At 29.3% G+C, this 25,795-nt stretch overlaps 1 protein-coding gene across 25 annotated transcripts; it reads right to left on the reverse strand.

The window, feature by feature from the left end:
• Positions 1-590: 590 nt before the first annotated feature.
• Positions 591-25,547, reverse strand: LOC126849917 (rho GTPase-activating protein gacF-like). 25 transcript variants are annotated; one of them, XR_007687471.1, is made up of 15 exons: positions 19,181-19,983; positions 16,349-16,820; positions 11,953-12,007; positions 11,058-11,314; positions 7,541-7,604; positions 7,289-7,384; positions 6,047-6,147; positions 5,790-5,921; positions 5,406-5,579; positions 3,452-5,338; positions 2,945-3,083; positions 2,711-2,827; positions 2,233-2,625; positions 1,447-1,630; positions 591-1,150 (listed from the first exon to the last, which is right to left on the reverse strand). XR_007687471.1 is itself a non-coding variant. In XM_050592313.1 (15 exons), exons 3-15 carry the CDS (start codon positions 16,559-16,561, stop codon positions 1,587-1,589), a joined length of 3,672 nt encoding a protein of 1,223 aa, XP_050448270.1. In that variant the 5' UTR covers positions 16,562-16,820; positions 18,566-18,604; positions 19,211-19,983; the 3' UTR covers positions 591-1,586. The 25 variants fall into 25 exon arrangements, 24 of the variants coding, with proteins under 24 accessions (XP_050448270.1, XP_050448280.1, XP_050448277.1 ...); XM_050592313.1 differs by adding an exon at positions 18,566-18,604 and having other exon boundaries at positions 591-1,630; positions 19,211-19,983; XM_050592323.1 differs by having other exon boundaries at positions 591-1,630; positions 2,164-2,625; positions 19,181-19,984.
• Between the last annotated feature and the right edge of the window lie 248 nt (positions 25,548-25,795).

Below are 25,795 nucleotides of genomic sequence, written 5' to 3' on the forward strand. Positions count from 1 at the left end.
AGCACATAAATATTTATATAAGGAGATATATTCAAAAATGTAAAAATTTGATCAATAAATATATATATATATATATAATTTTATATTTTATCATTTTATATTTTATTAGTTAGTCAATTTTTATTTTTTGATTATTGTAAAAAATACTTGAATAGTCAAATTCTAATTTTTTAATAATTTTTTAAAAACAATATGTGTGAACAATGGCTAAAATCTTTTATGAAGATAAATTTTTTTCAAGATCGTGATCTTGACAAAAAATATGTCAGCCGGAAATTTTTTGGATTTGTGATTGTATAAAAGAGTAAATATTCACTAGAAAAGCATCCCAGATAGTAAAATGCTAGCAGTATGCCAGCAGATTCAATCAATGATTTCTTGATGTGCTAAATCCTTATTATATAAATTCAATTTTTGGCAGCATAGCTTGTTCATTTTCTGTTGCGTTTCTGCCGACATTAGCTAAAACGGCAGAGTATGCTCAACTATTGCTGGAATTTTGTCAACATAATATGTAATAAATTTATAATATATGCTTTTGGCAAATTTGGCTATCTGGAATGATCTATTGAAGTACCGTATAATGCAACTTTCTATAATTTTCTTTTTATTTTTGAAGTAATATGGTATATAATAAAAATTTCCAAACACAATACTTAAAGATTGACGAATGGATAAGATCTTAGATAAAACGTTTGCAGACTTTAAATCAGGTACATTTTACAAGACATTCATTTTGAGCATTTATAAATAAAGTATAAGCTGTTTGAATATAAAAAACAGTTATAACTTGGAAACTAAGTAAATCAGGCTACATGTTTATCTGAGATTCTTTTCTTATTTTTCAATACTGAATCTACTTCTGAAGTATGTCTTACATACATATTAAGATATACTTCTGATATTTTTGTTACTGATTTATATTGACTACATGATTCAATATCTTGATGTTGCCTGCAAAGTAGAGTCTCTTTAAATTTGACCCCGTTAATTTTGGTACTCCTCCGCGCATATTTTCGCGAATAATTATATCACATCTTCTTTATGTCGGATGGATTACATGACAACATGCAAATCATAATTTTCCATTAACTTCCTTCGCAGTTGCAAGTGCATAGCGATTAGATAGCTCGCATGGGAAAGGTGGTATCTGTTAATTGTTCAAGAACTTTTTGCTTTTATTTCGCCAGAGGACCAAAATAAACGAGATTTTACTATATTGATAAATTTGCAGTATTTTTTCTATTAATAATAAAAAGTAAAATTTCTGATTAATTTCGATTTGTATAGTGTATGCTAAAAAATATTCTGTCACAATTATATAAATCCTCTTAACTAGAGGTTTGAAAATATTCAAATGTAAATTAGTTTATCATCATTGTAATGTATCTAACAATTAAAACCATCAAAAATATAATTACAATATTTATTCGTTTACTTGCTCACAATCGATAAGAAAATCTTCGATATCGACAATCTTGAAATTCAGTCATCAATCGTCGCTGATATTACCCCTGATAATTCAAGGAAAAATTGTTGCCAATGTTCACTAGTATCATGGACGGTCCTCATATTTCTACAGAACGCTAAAGCCGCCACAGACTAGACCTATGTGGTGCTGATGTTGATCCTACAATAAACAAGCATAAATTTTATCAGAGCGATTTTAAAAATAACATCCTGCTATTATCATAATCCTTATGCATAGAATAGGATTTGTTTGATATATACGATACATTATGATGATTTGTCGTTTTAGTGAGAAAAAATGGATGAGAAAACTGCGACATATATTGCGTAAATGTATTTAGATAATACAACACACAAGTGAGAATTTTAAAAGATTATGCTATTTTTGCAATTTTCTGAAATAAATTTTCATTCTTCTTACAAGGAAATTGTCTCTCATTAGAATTAATTAAGGTTTTGTGTATATCAGATAAATATTAATGAAGTTCCAATGACTTTGATTTTGATATATATCAAAATTATGAATCTAATAAGTAATCTCTAAAAGGTTTTTGCTTATTTTAATTAAAAAATTATAAATCAATAAAAGTTTATGCAAAAACAAAGTTTAAAAGTTATGTTTTTTGAAGTTAGTCATCTTTTTGTATATGAAACAGAAAAGAAAAAAGAATACAATAAAGATGATTTACGTGCATTTTTGGAAAACATATTTGTACCCGTTCGTATTACGCGATATCCTCCTTTATCTATGGTTGTACCGACCAGCATGTGAAACAGCCACCATCTCTATAGGTAGAGATCCTCTTCGTTTGACAAGCGCTTCGGGGACAGGATCGTGTTTTCCTATTTCTCTCTTCCACTTGAGCCATATGCCATTATCGTTTCCGTCGGTGGATTGCCCGGTGAACATTTCCGGGCCCCCACTACTTCGTCTTTTTAAAATCTTCTTGCGGCTTCGTGATTTGCTATTTACGCTATTTCTACTGAACATATCGTGGCGTAACTCGGATATGTCTGCTGGTACTGAGCCTCGTCTCGGGGAAAACATTCCAGAAACGCTGCTGTCGAATAGTTTACTAATGCCATTGTTGTTGCTGTTATTAGTGCTATTGTTGTTGTTATTATTGTTGTTGATTGAAAAGTTTTCACGCTCGCCTAAAATAATTTAATATAAAATTATATTTATAAATATATTTTTGTTTTATATATATATATATATGATATCATTAAAAGGACTTACTAGTTAAAATCGAGATATTTTCAGAAAGATTTTCCAATGCAATCTCTTGCGGAAGACTAGCTCTTCTTAGGGCCAAAAAATTGTTTTCTCGAGGTCCTAAAGCGAGCCGATTACAACCTCCGATTGATATAAAGAAGAGTACATTAGTACACATATAATAAGACGAAATATTACAAATTACAAGTAATATATATATATATATATATATATATATATATATATATATATATATACCTTGATGTTTAGTAATGTCTGTCGGTACAGATCCACGTCTACAACTATGATCAATTCTGGTGGGTATGGTAATTGGATTAGAATCATCAAGTTTTGATAGAAGACCAACTGGAGCTGATCCTCGCCTTCTTGCCCATCCCTGAGAGAATTCAATATTACAAGAAATATTTATAACATAAAATGAATATTGATATTACAAGGCGAAAACATTAAAAGAGAGAACAGAAAAAAATACTAGCAAATTTAAATTAATTTGAAAAGTAACATGTTACTTGTAACGCCACATTATCGTTATAATTACTTTTTTCGGTAACTGATAACAATAACAGCCTTAATTTCGTTTATAGAAAAAAAAATAATTTCAATATATTTTTTCCGTAATAAATCACGTAACATAGAACACAAATTAATTCTTAAAGACTCCTGGTCCACTCTAGTTATTATTGATTATGATCACAAAAACATAAATTTTTAGTTGGTATAAATCAGTTTCTTTATTTATATTACCTGACTTCCCCTACGAGACATCGCTAATGTTTTAGCGAAATCGTCATTTGTACGGGGATCAACATTTTCCTTCATCTGAGCGTCAGAACTCAACTTCATAATTTTTGAATTCTTTTCTTTCGTGCAATCCAATTCTCTTTTACTGCCAACAATAACAGCTTCGTTACTCGAATCATCCATATTTTTTTTTGGCTCACCACTACTATCACTCGACGAGGACACACTGTGATTACGAGGCGGTGAATCAGGAGGACTACCGATAAAGAACACTTTATGAGTGCTAAACTCAGAAGACACTGGTATCGTGGTATATCGTCTACCTGCGTGATCAATCATTGTTCTATACTCTGTGATAGGAGTTGAGTATCTTCGCGGTTCTTGGTCAAAATATGAACTCTTAGTCGATGAAGTACATTGATCTAATTTTTTAGATGATAACGTAGTCCGCAGTTCTTGAACTGTCGATTTCGCACTATGACGGTTACGTTTGACATTGCAATCCAAATTCAATTTAGATTTCACAGTAGACATATCAGAAACATTGTTCTTGTCTCCATGAGAGCCCGTTAACGTAACATAGAACACCTGTGTGGGATCGGAATCTTGAGCAGAAGAGGATCTTTTGCGCCGATGTTTAGAAAAAGAATCATCGGTGCGAACAGTTTGCATAGAATGACGGCGCTCCGAGCTGAGAACATGCTTCTGTTTAATCGTATTCGACAATGTCGAGCCTCGTCTTTTGGTATCTACCATTAGTAATTTTTGGGAGACTTTCAAAGTATCAGATTTCTCTTGGTAACATGTATCAGGGTCATATAAAGATAGTGGCGAACAACATCGGCCGCTTGAACACGATTTGTTCTTCGTGGGAGTTGAACAACTGGAAGAACTGTCGGCTTCTATTAAGATCTGAGTGTAACACTGTGACATCTCCGCGGTTGTAGACATATATCTTGTTCGTGTGTACGATTGTAACGGAGGGAAGGTTTGTTGTCGTGTGAGTTGCTTGATTTGTGCATTAAGTTGATCATCCGATTGTAAAACTGTATTTAATTTTGATGCCTCGGTACTACTGGTAATACTGGCTATACTCGTCTCTGGTAAGAGATCCTCCGCGCTAACTGGTCTCTCAGCGCTAACATTCGATGATTCAGCTATGCTGCTTTTGGAGGACAACAGGGATAACGAACTAGGCTCCAATAGACTTTGATTTTCTAGTTTCTGCAAAGAATTTTTTGCTTTGATTTGCTCACTCGGCAGACTCTCTCTCCTCGGTGTCTGACGTAAAGGTACACTCAACGGTTTCGATATGCTTAGAGGTACAGAATGACGCCTACCAACACGATCGAGTCCAACTCGTCCTGGCAGCGTCGGCATTCGTGCTGTTTGTGCGTAAGCGGCTGGTATTAATAAATCAATACTGCCTGAATCATCATTGGCAGCTGTTTCCTCGCCTGAACTAATAGCACCTTCAGGTTCGTCCAGCTCGGAGATTTCGGTTTCTGTTTGTTCAATCTCTTGATTGATTAATGCTTCCCATTTTTTCTGATTCGTTTTCAAGTATTCCATTAATGATACGCTTAGGCCATCGCCAAGAAAACGGTGCCATTCCACATAAAGAGGAGTAACGACGTGCTTAAAGAAACCAGTTTGGATCTTTGGGATACTAGTGGTATGTCGGTCGCACAATGGTGTTACCGGAAGATTTAGGCGACGTTCATAATCTCCCTGTCTGAAAAATTCCTCGCAAACTTTATAAGACCATTTTCTTGATATATCCCACGGTCTACAAGGATTGGAAATATCGGCGCACTTTAAAGCAATTTGCAAAATAAAATGACGATCTTCCGCGCGTTTCATGTCAAGTGAATTGTTGTTTAAATAATCCTGTAACATACAACAAGATAATTAATTCAGTTAATCAGAACAAAAACTGACTTATAATAGATCATACCCTAAAACGTGTAAGAAACTCTTGCTGTCTCGTAATATCTGTTGCTAAAATCAATGAACTGATATGTCGTTGAAGTTCCGATCTCACGTCGGCCGGTAATTCTGCTGAGACTCCGCTGTCTAGAAGACATCCTATGGCTGATCTCCAGTGATGATTTTCGAGAACAGAAGTATTCTGAAAAATATCAATTTTTTATTTTTATATTCTGCCAAACTTAAAAATTATATAATATTCTCTCTCTCTCTCTCTCCCTCCCCCCCTTCTCTCAGTATATTTATTATATTAAAATAAAAAAACTATTAGTTAAACAAATAATAATTATTTGATTGCTATTCTTAAATTTTCACAATTATTTATTGAATAGTTTATTAGAAATATTTCTACCTGATAAAGTGCAGCCAAATGATTACTTGTCGCAACCAAAAATGGCTGATTGACACCAGGATGATCTAAATCATGTGTTACAGCCGCTATCAAGGAAGCCATAATTTCTAAACTGGTTAGGTGTGGTTTAATCTGCAAATTTATAACTTTCGATCACATATTCTATTTAGCTAAAGAAAAAAATTATCAAATGACTAACAATTAAAAATCCGCTTACATTTGTCTGTGAATCTGCAAATATATAAGTATATAATTACCTTTTCTTCTTGAAGAAAGCAATGCATTGCCTGAGTGACGTCTGTGGCATGTACACTGTTATGGTAAGGATTTGTACTGTGATAACCCTCCTCGATAAAAGCTTCAATTAAATATAATAGCATAAATTATTTTAACGTAACAATCAAATATTTTCCTTTACAATATTATATTATATGTTATCATATATCAAAATTTATTTTTATGACTTCGTGAATAGTTGAAGTGTAAATATTTTGACAGTTTAAAAAAAATTATATATAACAGTATGAATAATAATTTTATTCGTTTAATATATTTTTGAAAAATAAAGAAAATTATAATAGACTTTCTTGAATACATCAATATATTGAATGGCTGTTATAGAAAAGATTTTGACTGATTATTTTAAATTATTCAGTCAACTAACAATAAGTTTATTTCAATAGATCGTATTTGCTACAATATTAATATTTATATATTATTTATATTTATACAATATTAATATCTATACAATATTAATATTAATTTATATAATATTTATATAATATAAATTAATTTATTAATAATGCATTTTTGCATTATTCATAAGTTTAAATAAGTATATGATATATATAAAATTTTTAATATGATTTTTAAAAAATTTACTTATAAATCATGCATATAAATTGCATATAAATGTTGTGCATATAAATAAGTATATAATATAATATTTTATTTATAAATAATGGCAATAACATTTTATAATATTACATTATTTCTACTTTAGTAAAATGGTTTAAAAACACTTTAAAAATAAATATATATATATATATATATATATATTTTTGAATACAAGAAAGTGCAGATTTGAATACAAGAGGGAGTCCTGTCAAAATTGCAGATTTGAATACAAGAGGGAGTCCTGTTTTAATATTTATCTTTTACATATTTGAAATTAATATAATATCAGTATTGAATATTGGATATTGGAACCATATAAATTTTTGAAGAACAGCAATGTAAATATAATATAAATACAAATATAATTCAAATGTCAAAATCTATCAATAAAATTTAAAGTTAAAGATAAAAAATCGATCGCAATATGATATACATATTATGTTATATATTTATAATTTCATTTTGCTTTATGAACATATGTAATGCGTCTATGCGTATTTTCTGTCCATATTAGTGCTCTCACGACTTGATTAATACATAAATTTAAAAATTTTTAAATTTTAAGATATTTGCAATTTGTATATATTTGTATATATGCTCACCGAATAACTTCCATACTGTTACAACATCCAAGGTGAAATATTGTAGAAGCCCATACCAATGAAAAAGATGGACACATAATACCGGTAGCGAACGACCTGGAAATTAAATATTATGACGTATGTATAGATAAATAAAATAATATACAAATAAAATAACGGTAAAATGCTACAAAATTGATTATTTCTTGCATCATGTATATTAATGCTAGAGAAAAATGTGAATATAATAAATATAATTCTAACAATACTTACCGCCTGTTACTGTTTCTAGCGTGAAAGCATTAAATCTCCAATTCCCAGCCCTTTGTAAAACACACTGTAACATATATTACAAATTCGGATATGATGAAACCGACACAATATAATGGATATGATAGAAAATACGTCAATAGAAAAAACGAAAATGTAAACTAAATGTAAATATATTAATAGTAATGAAAATATCTCATCTATTTCTGACAAGAAAAAGTTTAGCAAATATAAAATTTTTAAATTTTAGTTAATTATAAGATATACTTAAACTATAGCACATACAGAATATTTCTTACAAAGTATCTTCAACTAAGGATTTAAAAAGAGAAATAGTTTTAAATAAAGTTTTCTTTTGTAAAATATAAATATTTATAAAAATATCGCATCAAATAATTTTGGAGTTATAATGAAAAACTGTTTGTTAATTACAAGATTTTTAGAAAGATATATGATATATATAAAATCATATTTTTCTGAATGTTTTTTGAGTTTAATATAAAACTTAACATCAAAATATGTATTAATCAAAATTAAAAAGTTGCAATAAATAATGATCTTCCTTGATATTTTTTTTTAAAAAAAGATCTCAACTCAAAACTCAAAGCAATCACAGTTTTATGAAAGGGTACTTAAAATTAGTATAATTAATTTATAATATATCTTGTACAATTAAGAAAAAGTATTCATAAATGAACCAATTTTTAAATATACATATATGTATGCGTGTGTGTGTAAAATAAACATTTAATAAAGTTGCATTAAGAGATATAAAAAATGTTTTAGTCTCTCTCTCTCTCTTTTTTTCTTAAAAAAAGAATTTTGCAGAATGCAATAAAACCAATTTTGATTAAGCATATCACTTTGAATGGCTCTGAATTTAGGCCAGTTTTTTATGTGCGCGTTTCTAGTTAATTTTAATAAATTTAAAAAAATTTTACACGAGATGGTCACAGTAAATATACAAAAATCCACTACCTTTCTCGATGCTATATGAAAACAGTGCAAATAAGTATGTTTTTTCGCATGCAACAAGGCAGACTATGCAGAGCGCTCAGGCCATCTGATTATGCGCTTAAAATTAAAAAAGTTTTTATATAATATTATATCCTGCTGACTCAATGATTTCTTTCTTTCTCTAAATTATAACACTAATCGTTTATTAATGATAATAAGTAAAGAAAATTATCAATAAATAGATTTTCTTGTAACATGACAGTTTCCTGACTTGTTTCATAAGTCATCGGTAAATCATATCAACAAATCTCATAATAGCGCATTTCGAAATAACGCACATTCTTTCTATACGTACTAGACGACTCATAAGTAGCGTAAGTAGGAATAACAATCCAACCGCGCAGCAACGCGTATATCTGTGGGCACAATGTCTTCTCTCAGTGGTGTAAGGTGTACTTAAGACTTATGCTCGTGCAAGTTTCGCGAGGTCGCTGAATTTCACGGAAGTGAGGATAACTTCGTTATAGCGTTTCAGAGCCTCGCACAGTGTGTTATTAAAAGGTTCCGCTGTAATCGTGAGAAAAACGGAAGGGATTAGTGGTAGCCGTTAGAAGAATCTTCGTCGATCTCCTTTAAACAAACAGAAATTCTAATGTAAAGAAATAATGTCAATAGATTTCTGAAAATTGAACTTTTCGACGATAGTAAATGGAAAAAAATATGATGAAACTAGAAAAAATATGTATAAAGATACTTTACTAATATCCTTCGGGTATTAACTGAACTATATAAATTAATCAGAATCAATTTATGGCAAAAGAATTTGCTAGAAAAAGTAACTTGTAGAATCACAATTTAAAAGGACTATAAGCTGATATCAAATTCACTAATAGACTTAAATAAATTATTAAAATTACGTAAAGTAATAGGAACATCCCATCGAATGAGAACACGATCACATTTTTAAGTTGAAAATTTAGAACATTTCCACTTCCGGAAACTATTCTCTAAAAATTTTTAGTCTCGCATTTTAGTTCTTATATTTTTCGTCTTGTTACATCTTGTGAGTACAGTGTGTTTTTGTGAGTTGATCAGCATCCAGCTAAACGTTGGAATCCGGTCTTAAAACAAGGACGTCACACTTCTATCGTACCGCCAATTCTTCAAATCTCCGCTTAAGTAGTAAGTCAATTTAATTTTTCTTCTACTCCTTTCTCAAGCAACTTTTAGATACTAAGAATATCTAAAAATTGTTTAATTATATACAACTTAATTTACAGTGGAATATCAAAAATATTAGAGACCGCGTATGGTCGTTAATAAGTTTAGCCGGAATCGCCGGAATAAGTGGTTAACCCTGAGACAAAAAAATTATTCGAGTTTACATTACAATTTTAGGATTAGCCAGAAGTATTAGTAAATAATAATATTTTTGTGCGTGCTCTTCCTTCCCCCAATATTGGTAAAAACCTACTACTCTGATTCTATATTCATCAACCTATTATTTTTTGGATCATCCCTCCTACTTACCAGATACATCCCCAGGAAATTCTCCTTTACAGAGCTCTTTCCCTTTCACTATAATAATTTTCGATAACTCATCTTCTCCTTTTCCCTTTACTATTATAACTCTTTCCGATGATTCTTTTTCCCTCTTCCTTCTAACTATTTTCCTTCACCTTATCCCCTACTTCATTAATTACAGATTCCTTGTTAGATTACTCCGTAGATTTCGAATAATTCCCCTCGTTTCGGGCAAACCAATGTTCTCGACTTTCTTATTCCCGTGCCTTGTCCAGCATCCGTCCTAGTGACCCTCTTTTCTCACATCTTTTGTCAGCTTTCAAATCAACTTTTGTCTGAAACATTTTTTCTAAACGCATTTCTTTCGAAATATTTGAATGATTTTTAAAATGGAACATTTTATATATATATATATATCAGTATAATATTATTTACTTTTTATTCTGCTCAAATATTTTTTTGAGAAATAATTTATTTTTTTTTAAATGTTTTCAATAAAAATAGTATAGAAAAAAATAATGTGATCTTGATTTACTCTAGAATAGATTCATCAAAGTCACGCATACGACAAAACCAATTTATATATTTTCTAAATAAAATTCCTTAATTTTTATTGCATATTCTTATACTGCTGACATCAAGATGTTTGCAAATCAAATCATTTTCTTTACGAAATATTTATTTCGTTTGAGTTTGAGAGAAAGCCTAAAACACCTACATATAGTGTTTTTACAAAACAAAACTTAAAAGTTCTAAGGCTAAACAAAATAAAACAAAAACTTTTGGAGACGATGCATATAAATATGAATATAAAGAAAATTATATTATTCAAATAAAAAAAAAACTTCGAATATACATATTTGATTAAAATAGTTATCTCTAAAAAATATTTTTAAAGAAAATGTTTCCTTTTCATATTTAATATTAACAACTAAACAGTAATAAATATATGCTTACATACATATTTCAGAATTTAAAAAAGTGATAGAAAATCTTAAAGAAGAATAATGAAAAGAGATAACATTTTAATGTAAATTACCTGCACTAGCCCGTGGAAAATATCGTCTAGAATGCCAGGCTCTTGACTCAAGGATCTAGTGATAAGTTTCTTACGCCGTCTCTTGTGTATCGTTAAAAATCGACCAGTTTGTCTAGATCTGCATCGATCGATGTCCAAGTTTTCCAGCAGAATTCGATCCGTGTCAGATAAACGCCTGAATGCTACTTCCCTTGCAGATTCATCATGGTCTTTGGATAATGTGACCGATGTGCCAGAATCACGATATAAGTTGCTGTCTATAAAATGATAAGCATTCTTAATATTTTTTGCAAGAAAAAATTGATTTTCGCATAGAAAGTATATATATAAGAAAAATTATATAAAAAACATTATCTGAATTATTGCAATTTTTAGTATTTAATATTTAGATTTATTCTCTTAAAAAAATAATTCAGTTATTATTATAAAAATATACAACATATAATTTTTTGTTACAATATATAATTTTTTGTTAAGAAAACAAAAAATGATATTCAAAAGATTATCTGTATCCGTTTGAATCACTTTTCGTTTCATGTATATACCTAACGAAATTCGAAGTCACAAAGCTAATTTTTCAAAAGAGAGATGAATTTTCAAAAGTTAGAAAAAAATGTAATTTTAAACTATTTGAGATATAAATGAAATTAAAAAAAAAACCATAAAAATGATTTTCTTTCAAAATTGCCGTTTGCTATTTGCCGTGTGATATCTTAAAAAAAAAATGATCAAGTTTTAATCAGAAATTGAAAATTCTATAATTCCAAATATTGTATATAAATAAAATAATATAAAACAACATAAAGTGATATATAAACAAGTACAAATAATATCAATCAAATTAAAAAAAAAATTAATACAAAAAATTTACAAAATAAGATGAAGGATTACTCACCAAAGATACGCACGAACATCTCCTCTTTATCCATCGCTATCTCAGTAGTACGCCTCTGTAATAAAAAATGAGCACTAAATTAGTTTTCACTTAATTTATAATCATTATAAGTGTAAACTGTTAATAAGAAAACACTTTACGCGGAAAAGATTAAATAAAAGCGAGTTTTTCGATCTACCTAACAATAAGTCATATAAATCATAATCATAATTTTTTATTTATTTTTTTCTTATTAACTGTATTAACTGTATTGTATTGATTATAAAGTAATTAAAGAATGACATTTCATAATTGAATTTATGCTCAGAAAGATAAATCATTATAAAAATTAGACTAAATGATATAATATTTTTGATTATATAAAACAAGAAATATTTTTAGAGAAGCTAAAATTTTCTAAAAAAGATAAAAATTTAAATAATAAAACGCATGTTTTTTATGTATAAAAACTATTACCATCTGATTTTGGTAACTTGCATAGATTCATTTTAAAGAATTAAAAAATTATCTTTATAAAAAAAGATAAAAGAGCGCATCAAGTCTATGCGCTCCTCTAAAAAACTAATGTATATAGAAATATTGTATAATTTTGATATTCATTAAGAGCGCCAGGATTTCCTGTATTAATTTTTTTTTTATTTCGGCTCACATCCAGCATAAATAATGCACTTTCATGAGGGTACTTTAATTATCCAAAATAGATGTCAGATATAAAAAAATTTTCTCATTATATCGCTAATATTCAGTACATGTAATGCCACTGTTCGGTTCTTATTCACAAAAAATACGAACTTTTGAGCCAGATGTTTGCTAAGTTCAATGATGTGAGAAATATGAGAATAAACAGCCTTATTAAAAATTATAGACTAGGATTACTATCTAAACCTCAAGCCACCAGCGGGAAGTTACAGAACGACATTTTCTATCTAGGTGACATTGAGAGCTATTCTAGTATCACCCGCCTCTCTTACTACTATTACTACTACTACTGTCGTTAATATTGATTGTTAGCTTGTAAATGGTAAAATTATAATAATCAAATTTTAATATATTTTATCATATATTTTTGTATATTGCGCTTTGACTTTTCTTACACCATTAGCAATCGCACAACACGAATCAATTTGACATCAAATATATAAATCAAGCCCTCTCTTTCTTTTTCTTCCAGTGTTTCCAGTTCCGAGAATATACTGAACATTTACTCAGCGAATTTAAGTCAAGAACATTAATGATGATAACTACTGTACTTGATCTTAGGGATCTAATTTTAAATACGAGTATCTTGTGAAAATTGTGTTGATATTAATAATTAAAAATATGTAAGTGAGTTTTAAAAACTATGTTTCCTTCTCTCACACACAAATTTCTGCAACCTCATCTAAGAAAAATAAAAAAATCGCCTAATACTAACGTAAATAACATAATTAAAATATTCATATATAAAATCTATTAAGTAATAAAATTATACAGTATTTTAAATTATTTATTTAATATAACGGTATATATTAATTCTTTTAAATATATTTATTTATTATTAGTTATTATTATATATCCATAACAGATGATTATATAAATACAATAAAACAGAGAAAGAGAAAGAAGAGGGAGACAAACAAGAAAAGAAAAGAGAAAGAGGGAAGAAGATTATGGCATATGAATGTGTTTAAACTTATTTAAAAAGAATAAATTTTATTTTATTTATTTATTTATTACAGATATATATATAAAAACAATCTAAAAATAATATTAAATTGTGTTATATAAAATATGCATATTTAGTTCATTTTCTTCTAAAATAATGTCAAAATGATAAGTTATATAATAAGATTTCATATATGATATCGTTTCATATTTTCATCTCAACTTTGCCTTTCTCCCTCTATTCCCCTTTCTCTATATTTATCTATCTATTTCTTTGATAATTCTTAAATTACTATATTCTTAAAATCAAAATAACATAATTTTTTCTTTTTACAAATTTAAACAAAATCTATGATAGAAATTACGTAACTGAATTTATAAAACAATCTGTGAGCAGATATTTATTTTTAATACGTTTACAATCATTTTCCCAAATAAGGAGAGATAAAATCGATGTGCTGAATTATTATCTATCTTTAATAAACTTTAATTCATCTATCTATGTCTTCTGACTCGTTTGTACTGCTGTATAGAAATAATCATGTGAAAAATATATATCAAATCTCGATATATTTAGAACTCTTATTCTTGGCATTTACATTTTATTACAGTTTTAGTATTCTTAACTGTTATATTCTTTTCCTATATTATAGTTGTTTCACATTTACTACTTAAACAAACGTAAAATGATAATGTAATTGTGAGTATAATCAAAATGATATTTTTATTCTGCGCATATATTATTGAAATAGAATGGATATATACAAGGACAATTTAAGAATAGAAACCTTGTTTGTGGGTATGTATACGTGTGTGTGTGTGTGTGTGATCTTTTTCCGATATATTAAAAGTAAGAAATTTCGGTTGGAGTATAATTATTCTCATTTATAACAAATATCTTTAAAAAATATATGTATTATATGCGCGTATATATATATATATATATATATATATATATATATATATATATATATAAGATAATATCGTTTGTTAGACATTAATAATGACATTCGTTATTTATCTATTCTACAATGTACTTATAACGTCGAACCTTTTACCAATTAATAACATTAATTAACTGATCATTCGACGACATGTTAATAAAGTTATATCAGTGATCAAATACTGAACATTAGCTATAATCCATTTGGTAACATGCTCAATAAACATTACTTATTGCAATAATAAAGTGATAGTAACAAATAATATAATGTAAGTTAATTAGAATAATTAATAGAATAATCAGTATACAATTTTTAATTGATTCACGCAAATCTATGAAAGTTATCCTGGAAGGTATCTTGCAGAGTAGGGAAAGGGGAAGGGGAAATACAACTTTTTAAATAAAAAGCCTTAATAAAGATGAGATCATTCGATGAAGTCTCTTGAAAAGACAAATCTGATATCCTATAATATTATAAGGGTATCTTTTTGATATTATGATTGCAACAATTTAAGCATTGGATCTTTCTTCTCAAAATCTTGTTGAAGTATGGTTCTATCATGCTGAAAATCTTCTCAAAGCAATTCCATTTAAAAGGTTTTTTTCATTTTTCGTCTGAATCCATCGCTTCCAAGATATTAGCGTAGACAAATAAAAATGAATATCATACGTAGGCGATTTTTAAAAATCTGTTCTGGTAATAATATCGAAGATAAACATATAACATAAGTCGTTGGATTCGTCTTTTCGAGATCTATTGAGTGATGTCATTTTTATTAAGAATTTTATTTAAACAATTAATTCCTCAAGATTGCTTTCGCAGATTCGATTGATTCGATTCGAAATTGTCCATGAGCCTGTTGATTTTTTTTTTTTTTTATTCTACATTTTACATAAAGTTGTCGAATTAAATGAAACAAACATTATACTTTCTTTTTCAAATACTTCATATATAATTTGAAACGCGTTTTGTTAATAAAAATCTGCAAAGAAAAATCTGGATGACAACAATGACAACAACACTCTTAACGATGATAGCTTGGAGGATAGTTTCACGTTTTTCAATATCGTATGTTCTAGTTTTCTTCGGTTTTCTTAGCTCAGATGTAATTCATTTCAATATTAGATATGTTCAACTGAAATGTAAACTAAATGAGACTTTCATAGAACAACGACCTTAGTCTACATCTTAGTTGAACGTACCATACATAAAAGTTATAAACTGGCATTAATAAATTATGTTCTTTCTTTAGAGCACATAAAAGCATTCTATCGAAACAGTTACATAATGATACAGCATCTAACATATTTTGCAAATACTGTGTTGCATTTTATGTCAAACTTGCAGCTTGTTAAAAACAAGGATTAATGAACACTGCAATCACATTATAATAGAAATGCTGTACACATCATTGGATAATCAAAGAGTATAGATTAATGAATTATAAGTTTAATTGAGATAAAGTTGAAATTTTGGATGAGGAATCTGTCTTGTATAGGAGATTATTGTCTAAAACGATCTATACTTACAATGTATCGATACTGTCGGTAACGATGATAATAGAGAAGAATATGATGTTAGACATAATTGTAAACACTCTTTGAACATTCATATATTTAAAAAATGTGAATAAAAAATAATATGATTGGATACATTTAAATTCCATAATTAGGATACATATTTTATAATATAAAGTTTAGAAAAATGCGTAAAATAAAAAAAGAAAGAATTCGCTAATCTCTCCTCCTTTACCTCCTTCATTTTCTTGAGCACGAAATAAAACGTCTTGAAAACAACTAATCTCTCACCTCTTCCATCTGAATGACATTTTTCACTCTCTCCGCGATCTCGCTCGCTTTCATGAGTTCGGTCTCCGCATGCTCCATCTGTGAATGACGTCTCTCTTGCACATCCATGGCCAGCTCCTGATAACAAGACTCCCCAGAGCCGCGACGGCTACCTGCGATGCACATGGCCCGGCGAAACAGGCCGGCGACAACAGCACACAGGCCACACTGCATCCCCGTAGCGCTACCGCGACTGGAAAGTGACCCACCATTGGCTCTGCAGCGGGTCCGAGACCCACGAGAGCCACTGTCACGAGCGTGGGTCGCCAGTTTCGCGTATCCGTTTCTGTGCACTTTTCCTATCTAAATGTCTTCGTCTTGGAATCCACTTTTCCTTTTCCTGCGTTTCCTTCTCACATCATCGCGTCCCCTTCAATGTGCATTCTCGTATCCCTAATTTTCGTCGGGCTCGTGGCTGCTTATCGCGCCTATTCTATTTCAATAATCCGCACTCTCAATAACAACACTACATTAACACTGTGTATCACCAAGATGACAGCATTAATGGAGAGATCGTTGAAATCAGAAATTGAATAATCGCAAATGCAATAGGAAGCGAGAATTGAAAAGAGAAAAGAGAGCAAAGTACAATATATGCTTCATGCTAGTTGAAAATTTGTTTTAGAATATTGTATAAAATTAAAAAATAAATCTATTATAATATATAAGTGGGAATTAATTACAGTAGAATCGATTATAATATTATAACTTCTTAAAATAATTTACATATAAAGATAAGAGAGATTTTAATAATTTTTGCATATAGTATGCAACAATATGTCTCACGTAAAATTAATAAAAATATAATAAAATCTAATAATAAAATTAATAAAATTTTAATAAGTAGTAAAATAAAACTACATTTTACATGAAAAAAAAATAAAAAGAAAATGTATTATTCTCTATAAGTAAATATATAAAGATTATAATAATCAAAGTTATAATATATTTATATGTACATTAAAGATAACGTAACAAATATAACAATACATGAACTATTAAGAGAAAATAAAGATAAGTGTCATTGAGTGAAAAAAATTGGAAAGAGAAAAAACAATAAGGAAAATAGGAAAAGAAATAAAAAGAGAACAAAATATATATAATATATATGATAATATATATATATTATATTAATAAATAATATAATTATATAATAAAATAATGCTCAAAAAATATACGATTCAATAATTAAGCGATGAGAACGATCCATATGTAATTGATGTATATATGTATAATTGAAAGAGACAAATTTGTCTTCAAATAACGCAATTTACAAGTGACAAAAAGAAATTATTGTAAATATTGTAAATAATTATTATGTTATGATGTTTAAGTATTATGATACTATGAGTACAAATATGTAATCGCAATAATAAAAATCTTAATTGGATATTATCGGTTTATTTTTTAAGCAGATAAAATATACATTTATGTTACATTACAGTTCGATTATAAAATAATTTTTATAAAAAATTAATTTAATTATTATAATATAATGCCACGATATATTTGCGGAATACAAATACATACATAATTATGATAACGGATTAAATCGTAATTAAGCATTAAGAGCATTATTTGTCTCCAGATATATGGGTATATAATATTAAAAATTATAATACATACAAAATTTAATTGATAAAAAATAATTTTATTAAAAAAAAATTTTTAATTTAAAAAAACATTAATAGAGTTGCCCGAATGTCACGATTGAGAATTACAAACTAATTGAGTTACAAATATGTGATATATATGAATGGCGTTGAATCATAATCAAACATTATCAACGTAGATAAATATTAACAGAAAATATTTATTTTAAAATCGTGACATTGCTTTGCAAAGAAAAATCTTCGTTGTTGTGTATGTGTGTTTTATTTTGGTTTTTATTTTTACAGTATGTTTTTCTAAATATATTCAATAATAATTTGTAAAAAATCATAGTTTCTAAAAAAGGCAAATAATGATTTTTATTAGTGCGCAATAACATAATAAAAATGGAATCTTTACGATCGCTTTGTTAACGATTGCCTTTTCTCTTTTTCCTCTCTCCCCCTCTTTCTTTTACTCTTCCCTTTTCTCTCTTTTTGTCACTCTTTACAGGCTGTGTAGGCACAAAATGTTTCATGCTGGATATTAGCAATATCAATCAAATTCAATTAGGAGATTATGCAATACCTTTGGAGTAATCTGTCAAAGTGTTGGGCATAATGGTTTCTTTAATATTATCATGGACAAAACATATCAATAACATATAGAGCAAAATCAACAGAAAGCATTGTATAATAACTTAAAATATATAAAAAGCTCTTTATAATGTCAATCTCTATGTAAACGCATTGTAAACTTTAATATATCCACATTTTGATGACTGTTTTATAGTATATTATGAATGTACTAACTAATTGTTAGTTACAATGCATTTTTAATTCATACATTTGTTAAAAAAAAACAAAAAGAAACAGAAACAAAATTAATCATTTCCCATTTATTATGCTAAACACAATTCCAGCAAATTGCTCTATCACATCACAATTTTGAAAAATTGACAATTAAAATTGCCGTTAAAAAGATCTTACAATTTTTTTCCGTTCAATTAAAAAAAAAAATCGTAAATACAAAAACAATAATAATTCATAGATTATTATGTAACGCATTTATTGAAATTCTGTTATGCTTTATTGTTTTAATAATTAAAAAATATTGACTGATACAAAAATATAGATAATTATAAAAATTGATTAAAAAGCTGTTTAAAAGAAGAGTGATAACTAAATAAAGTGTACTATGTACTTTACTATATACTTTATACCAATTCCATACATCACAACCAAATCTATAATTCCTCGTGTTTTTTCAGATATTCTCAAATTACTCTACTCAGGATTTTAAATTTGCTGTCTCGCAATTTCGACACGATTTGACCCTTTGATATGATGACGTTTTGTATAATCTTTCTCTTTCCTCTCTCTTTCTCGCTTTCTCTTTCACTTTCTCTCTCTCTCTCTCTCTCTCTCTCTCTCTTTCTCTCTTCCTCCTTTTTTCTTTTCTAGTATCCTATCTCGTTCCTATTCTTTTCAAAGATATATCTCCGTCGATAGAGGTAGTGATTCCTATACAATGACTCGCGATGACTATTAGTAAAGCAAACTGTTGTCGATAGTTAACGCTCGGTACAGAGATCGCGGTCGGTTCTTCTTTGAGACGAGCCTGCGAGCTTCATCGCTGCGTGCTTGCCGGGGTCGATCTGGGCGGAAATAAGAGCGACCGGGCCCTGGGGCCCGGCGCTGCTCAAGGCACGAGCACGACGTCGTCTGATCGTTAAATTTGACACACACAAGCAGCACGCTTCGTATATATGTTGATAAAAATAGCACAATAGAAAAGTAATATTCTACGCGAAAATCATTTGCTCCAAAAACACAACACTATTAACAGAGACTATATGCACGCCGGCCGGCCGATGTGCATACACTGAAATACTGGAGCTGAGACCTGAGCGCCGAGTGAAAAGAGAACGCGTATATAAGAGAGAGAGAGAGAGAGAGAGAGAGAGAGAGAGAGAGAGACTCGCTCGGTCGACGTTCGCGACCTCGGCTCGTGTTCGGCTACATCGGTGCTCTTCGAGTCTTCGCTTCGGCACTGCTCGCCGCGCAGCCACGCTGCTTCCCGGCGATTTTCTCTCCCTCTTAGCCGTTCAACCATCGCTATATATTACGCGACAAGGGCTGCCAACGAGAGAGACTCTCTCACTATGTCGCGAGCTCTTGCCGCGGAAAGCTGGTATTTGATGCGTTACCGTCGTGTAGTAGGTAGAGGGAGAGCACCGGCGCATGAGGAGGCCAGGATCAATAACAGATCTCTCCCTACTCTCGTAAAGCACGATGCGAGGCAAACGAGGCGAACGCACACGCATTTACACACGGAAGGACAGATTTGCTCTGCAAATTTTTACAATCTTTAAACGCTTTCGCCCATACAATATGATTTCGCGATAGGTGGGCATTACAAATGCACATTATGCACGCTATCGATCTTGAATAGATGAATTTTGATTTTCGCTGACGTACTTTTGGAACGATTCACAAGCATTTTACAACCAATCATCTAGACATTTTTTTACATTTTGATGTAAAACCATTTGTATTTTACATTTTTACTTTTTCACTGTTTTTATTTTACAATTCTACACTCTACCATTGTGAAAGAGTCCAATCTAGGATAGAATTCTTAATTAATGTGTATTATTTTTAATTTTTTAATCTTTAATTTATTAAAATTGTTGTGAGTTGTTTTTAATTTTCTAATATAATATATTGTATATATGTACATTCGTTATTTGCTCTTCGAGAATCCTTCTATTGAATATATTTTGATTATGTTTTGAAATTATGTTTTGAAGAATCTATATGCAAAAAATTTTTAAATGAAATACAAATGTGATTTCACCTCTATATATATATATATATATATTATATATATATATATATATATATATATACGATATGCATTTTATACATTCACATATACGAAAAATTATAATATAATAAATGTTTAAAAATAACAATAATTAACAATTTTTGAAGAAGTGTTTATACAAGATGTAAAGATATATATTTATTATGAAAAAACGAATGAATGAATAGAATATATATTTCAGATAAAAAAATCGTTTGATGGGGAAAGATATGAGTTTTTCGTTTTTGTAATGGATGTGTATGGATTTTATACATATATAATATTTCTTTCATCGTAAACTACTTTATAAGAATGCTGAGCACGAAAAATTCAATAATAATTCGCTTTAATGCGTTCTTTAGAAATATAAGAATCTTTGCTATCATATTGGTATTGCGCACATATAAGCGTACAATAGAAATATTTTCGTTCTTACATTTGCGGGCCTACAATAGAAAGACAATAAGGATGTACTAACTGTAAACGCGCAAAATATTCATCCTTTTTTATTTTCATTTTCAATTCGTGTTCACATCCTGTATAAAGATTACTAAACTCTATTCATCCTGCTAATATTACCGCCCAAAACTCAAGTTTTCATTTACTTTCATAAATGCAAAATGGCGAAAAATTATTTATAAAATTTAATTTTTGCTCAAATTAAGCTTTTGGTCGTTTTTGGAGACATTAATTACAAATCTAAATTTAAATTTTGAAAATTCAAAATAGTGGAAGGCATTTCGCAGATTCCTTCGCACATACCGTATATCTAATATGAGTACTTTGCGCATAGATTATGTTGATGAGGACAATCGCAAGAACAATCGTCACTATTGTATTTCTTGTGATCATTATCATCCTGACCGTTTTGATCATTAAAAGATAATTTAATTACTTTCAATACTAGAAAAAAATATTTTAATATCATACACATACACATCGGAGGGGGAGAGGAATAATTTGTTTATAAAAATTATTTTTGCTCAAATTAAATTTTTGAGAGTTTTTCTATATTACTAATTACGTGTATCACTTTTTCAATATATTCTAAAAAAGAATTCGTAATGTGATACAAAGTGCACGCATGGTTCAGTATTCTATCCACTCTAATATATGTCAAAATCAAAATCGATAAAGTGTAAACTTTTTGTAAGTTTTATCAAAATTATCTTAAATAGAAATGTCAAGATAATATCAAGATTACTTTGAAATTTTTGAATATTTCCATATTTTTTATTGCATATTTTTATCATATTTTTTATTATATATTCTTACTATTTTTATTACATACTTTTATAATAATATCGAAATGTTTTCGAAATGGTGGTTATAAACTTTTTTATGTCATTTAATTAAAGAGTTATGCACATTAAAAATTGAGATATTGCTTTTATAATATTATATGCGTAGTATAGATAGTAAAAATAGAGAGTTCGTACATAATATAAAATTATTATATATATATGTGTGTGTGTGTGTGTCAAAGGTTCTTTGAAGTGTGCTTGTATATGTATATATGCGTATATGTGTGCGTGCGCGCGCATCCATACATAGAAGTCAATCTTCGATCGTTGACTAGCTTTGTTACCTTCGTTATTTATGGCTAAAATATATTATTTTATTTTACACAATTCTGAATGAGTGTAATATGTATATAAAACTTATGTTGAATAAGTATTTTAAAATTCAATTTTTGTCACGTTCACATCATTCATCCAATGGCAAAATGTCAAAAATATAATTGTTTCGCGTATATACACACGCGTATACATGACATGTAGTTGTCAAGAAATCTTTGCAAAAAGTATGCGCTAAATGAAGCTGATGGTAATGTAAGCGATGAAAAATACTTTGTAACTAATTATTTGTTTTAATTTCGGTACAATGATAAATGATCAAAAGAAAGAGGAAGGAAAGAGAGTAAGAAAAAAAGAGGAAGGATTTAAAGGGGAAAAGGAGAGAGACAAAGAGCGAAAGAAAGGAGAGAAAGAGAGAGAGAGAGAGAGAAAGAGAGAGAGAGAGAGGTAGGTTTTGGAGATTTTCAAAAAATAATAATTTATTTATACATTTATATATTCCTCATATTATTATACATTGGTTTTCCTTATTACTGCTATATTAATGGAAAGAATGATTTCCTGCTTAATATTTTCTTAAATGAAGAAGATGTGGCTGCTGTTATTGCTACTGTTGAGATCACTACTGCCATTCTCTTGCAATTGCCGCTGTTCTACATCTTGTCGTTTCTCCTATTATTGTTTCTGGTTTCGTTTCTCCCGCCGCTGCTGTTATCCCTGATTGTGTCTTCCTGACGCTGTCGCTGTTCTTTCGTCGCTAGCCGCTTATCATTGCGTTCGCCGTCCATGCTTCTGTTCTTGCTCCTTGCAGCAACTTCTATCGCTTATCTTGATATAGTTCTTGATGTATCCACCGATAATGCTTCGTTCAAATTCAAATTCAAATATTTTGTTGATAAAATTAAAAATTTTTTACTCGATTTCCGTCTTTTAAAGAATGTAATAGCCCTATATTTTTCTATGTACCGTAAAAATGTGCATTAATCAGTTTTATTTTCACTGAAAAGATATTATAAATCCCATTTTCAAATATAATCTTAATCTACGAGGTAGCATGTAAATCGGGATCAAACTAGGATCTATTGATTATCAGGTGACCGCTTTATCTACTGAGAGAAAAAAATTCAGTTTTCCTATTTTCTCCAAAAATGTTATTTTCTAAAAATTACTAAAAGCGAAAAAAAAGTTGACATTCGATTCTAAGAAAAGAGATATGTAAAGTTTTCATATAGCCTTCTTTCATTATTATTGGAAGCACAGACAGAGCGGCAGAGAAAGATCAATTAATGAAATAAATACTTTAATAATTAAATCAATTAATGTAATATCCATAGAATTTTTATTATTTTTTTAAATGTATTATGTATAAGATAATCGATAAATATATAATGCTATATACAATATAACAAATTTCTCATATTTTCAGATTTCTTCCAGAAATGACTTTTAAGTTTTTTTGTTAAATCTTTGTAATTAAGAAATTAGTAAGGCTCTCATAAAACACAAATTTAAATTTTCCGAACTAATAAGCCAGAGGCGGATGGTATGCGTCAGTTTCAAAGAAAATTAATTTTTCTTTTAAATTGAACGATTGCGCGCAGGACATAAATTTTCCTTGGATACCAAGTAATTAAATGAATCTCATTTCAAGATTTTTATTTTAATGAACTGTCCCTCCCAGTCTCCTAAATCTTTATTGTTTCTGAAAGAGATTTGTGGGAGACAACAGAAAATTCTCCATCAAACTAAGTAAGATATTATGTAAGATATTATTGTCCGAAGAACTTTGTAAAAATATCATCTTAAAAGTAATGAAAAAGTAAAAAAAAAGAGAAGCCGTGTGTATCTTTGATGTCGAAATATTCATATTTATATATATTCATATATTGTTTTTTTTTTCATATATTATTTTTTTAAAGTTTCATATAAAGAATTATTCATTATCAAAATTTTATAAAAATTCCAAAATTTTATTCTCCGTCGAGAATATTGTAAAAATCGGAAATGACAGCAAATAATGTAAATAAATTACAAAAATATATTATATTAAGAATATTTACTGTTTTGTTCATATGTACATATAATTTATTTTTATATGGAAAATATAAATATATTAGTATTTTCAGTTCAATCACCTTTTGCAGGAACTTTACAGTAAATATTAAACTTAATACTAAAAATAATAATTATACAAGTGACCTATTTTAAATACTTCACATATTGAAACAAATTTTTTTCAAAATAACCAAATTAATTGAATATTCAACATCTTGGAAGCAAATATATATGCATGCAAGTATATTGTATACTTTAATGTATGTATATACGTGTGTGTTTGTAAATATACAAAGAAACCATTCAACATCTATCAATTTTTCAAATTAGATAATCGCACTTTTTAAAAAAATGGAATTAGTGCAATTTATACATATACACCTATACTTATACATATACACAAATTAATTTTTAAGGCAATATATGCATGTATAAAAGTATAAACTGTTCAAAAGTAAAGGCTCTGCAAGGTATTTAGAATTTTTCATCCTTTATTCAAAAATTTGAGTCAATCAATATTCATCAAATTTTGAATAAGGAGACGCGATGAAACCATATGTTTTTTTTATGATACGTTTATTTCTATTGGGCATAAATTTATGTCTAAAAATGCTCTTGAATATGGATAGCAATAATAGGTTTGTATAAATGTTAAGTGCTTATATTGAGTGATACTTAGAGCGACTCACCGAGTAGAAAGAGACTTCGTCATATAGAACTACCCAGCCGCGGACGTCGCGACGACCACCGAAAGACAAGCACGTGGTATATGGGATCATGATGGTTCCCAAGAGAAAAAGAGAGAAAGAGAAAAAATGAAAAAGAAAAAGGACGAAAAGGTAGAGAAGAAAAGAGGAAAAGAGAAAGAGAGAGTAGCGGCCGCTTTAGCCACTGTTGCTCGATTGGGAACGTGGTGTAACGTCTTCACACTTCTTTAATTTACTAGTTTCAACGATGTCAACAATAATAGCGGCGTCGAAGGCGGCAGTGATACTTTCAATTACGATAACGACAATCGCGACGATATCACTGTTAACAGCAATCGCGCTAAATTAATTTTCAGATAAACTGTTTACGAACAAAAATAAGGATGAATCGCAACGCCGGTGACAACAAACTACCACGAGACTTCGGCGCAACCAAAGAATCGCAACCGTATATTGGCCACGATGTGCACTATTATTACACGATCACATGTCGGCGCGCAAACGCGTCCTGGAAACCTGGGGACTCTCTGGGGACTGGAGATCAATGAAAATAGCCGAAGACGCGCGACGAATGCGGTGCAACGCACCGACGATAACCGAAGGGGGAATAA

This window comes from Cataglyphis hispanica, chromosome 5, assembly GCF_021464435.1.
Source record: "Cataglyphis hispanica isolate Lineage 1 chromosome 5, ULB_Chis1_1.0, whole genome shotgun sequence".
NCBI lineage: Eukaryota > Metazoa > Arthropoda > Insecta > Hymenoptera > Formicidae > Cataglyphis > Cataglyphis hispanica.

What these genes read in the sequence shown, in the direction of transcription:
- LOC126849917 (XM_050592320.1), bottom strand. Translation starts at nt 16,561, where the DNA reads ATGCAGTGTGGCCTGTGTGCTGTTGTCGCCGGCCTGTTTCGCCGGGCC. An exon ending in GCTTTCTTCAAGAAGAAAAG is followed by an intron (nt 5,922 to 6,046) that starts GTAATTATATAC and finishes ATAAATTTGCAG; the next exon opens with ATTAAACCACACCTAACCAG. An exon ending in AGTTTCTTACACGTTTTAGG is followed by an intron (nt 5,339 to 5,405) that starts GTATGATCTATT and finishes TGTATGTTACAG; the next exon opens with GATTATTTAAACAACAATTC.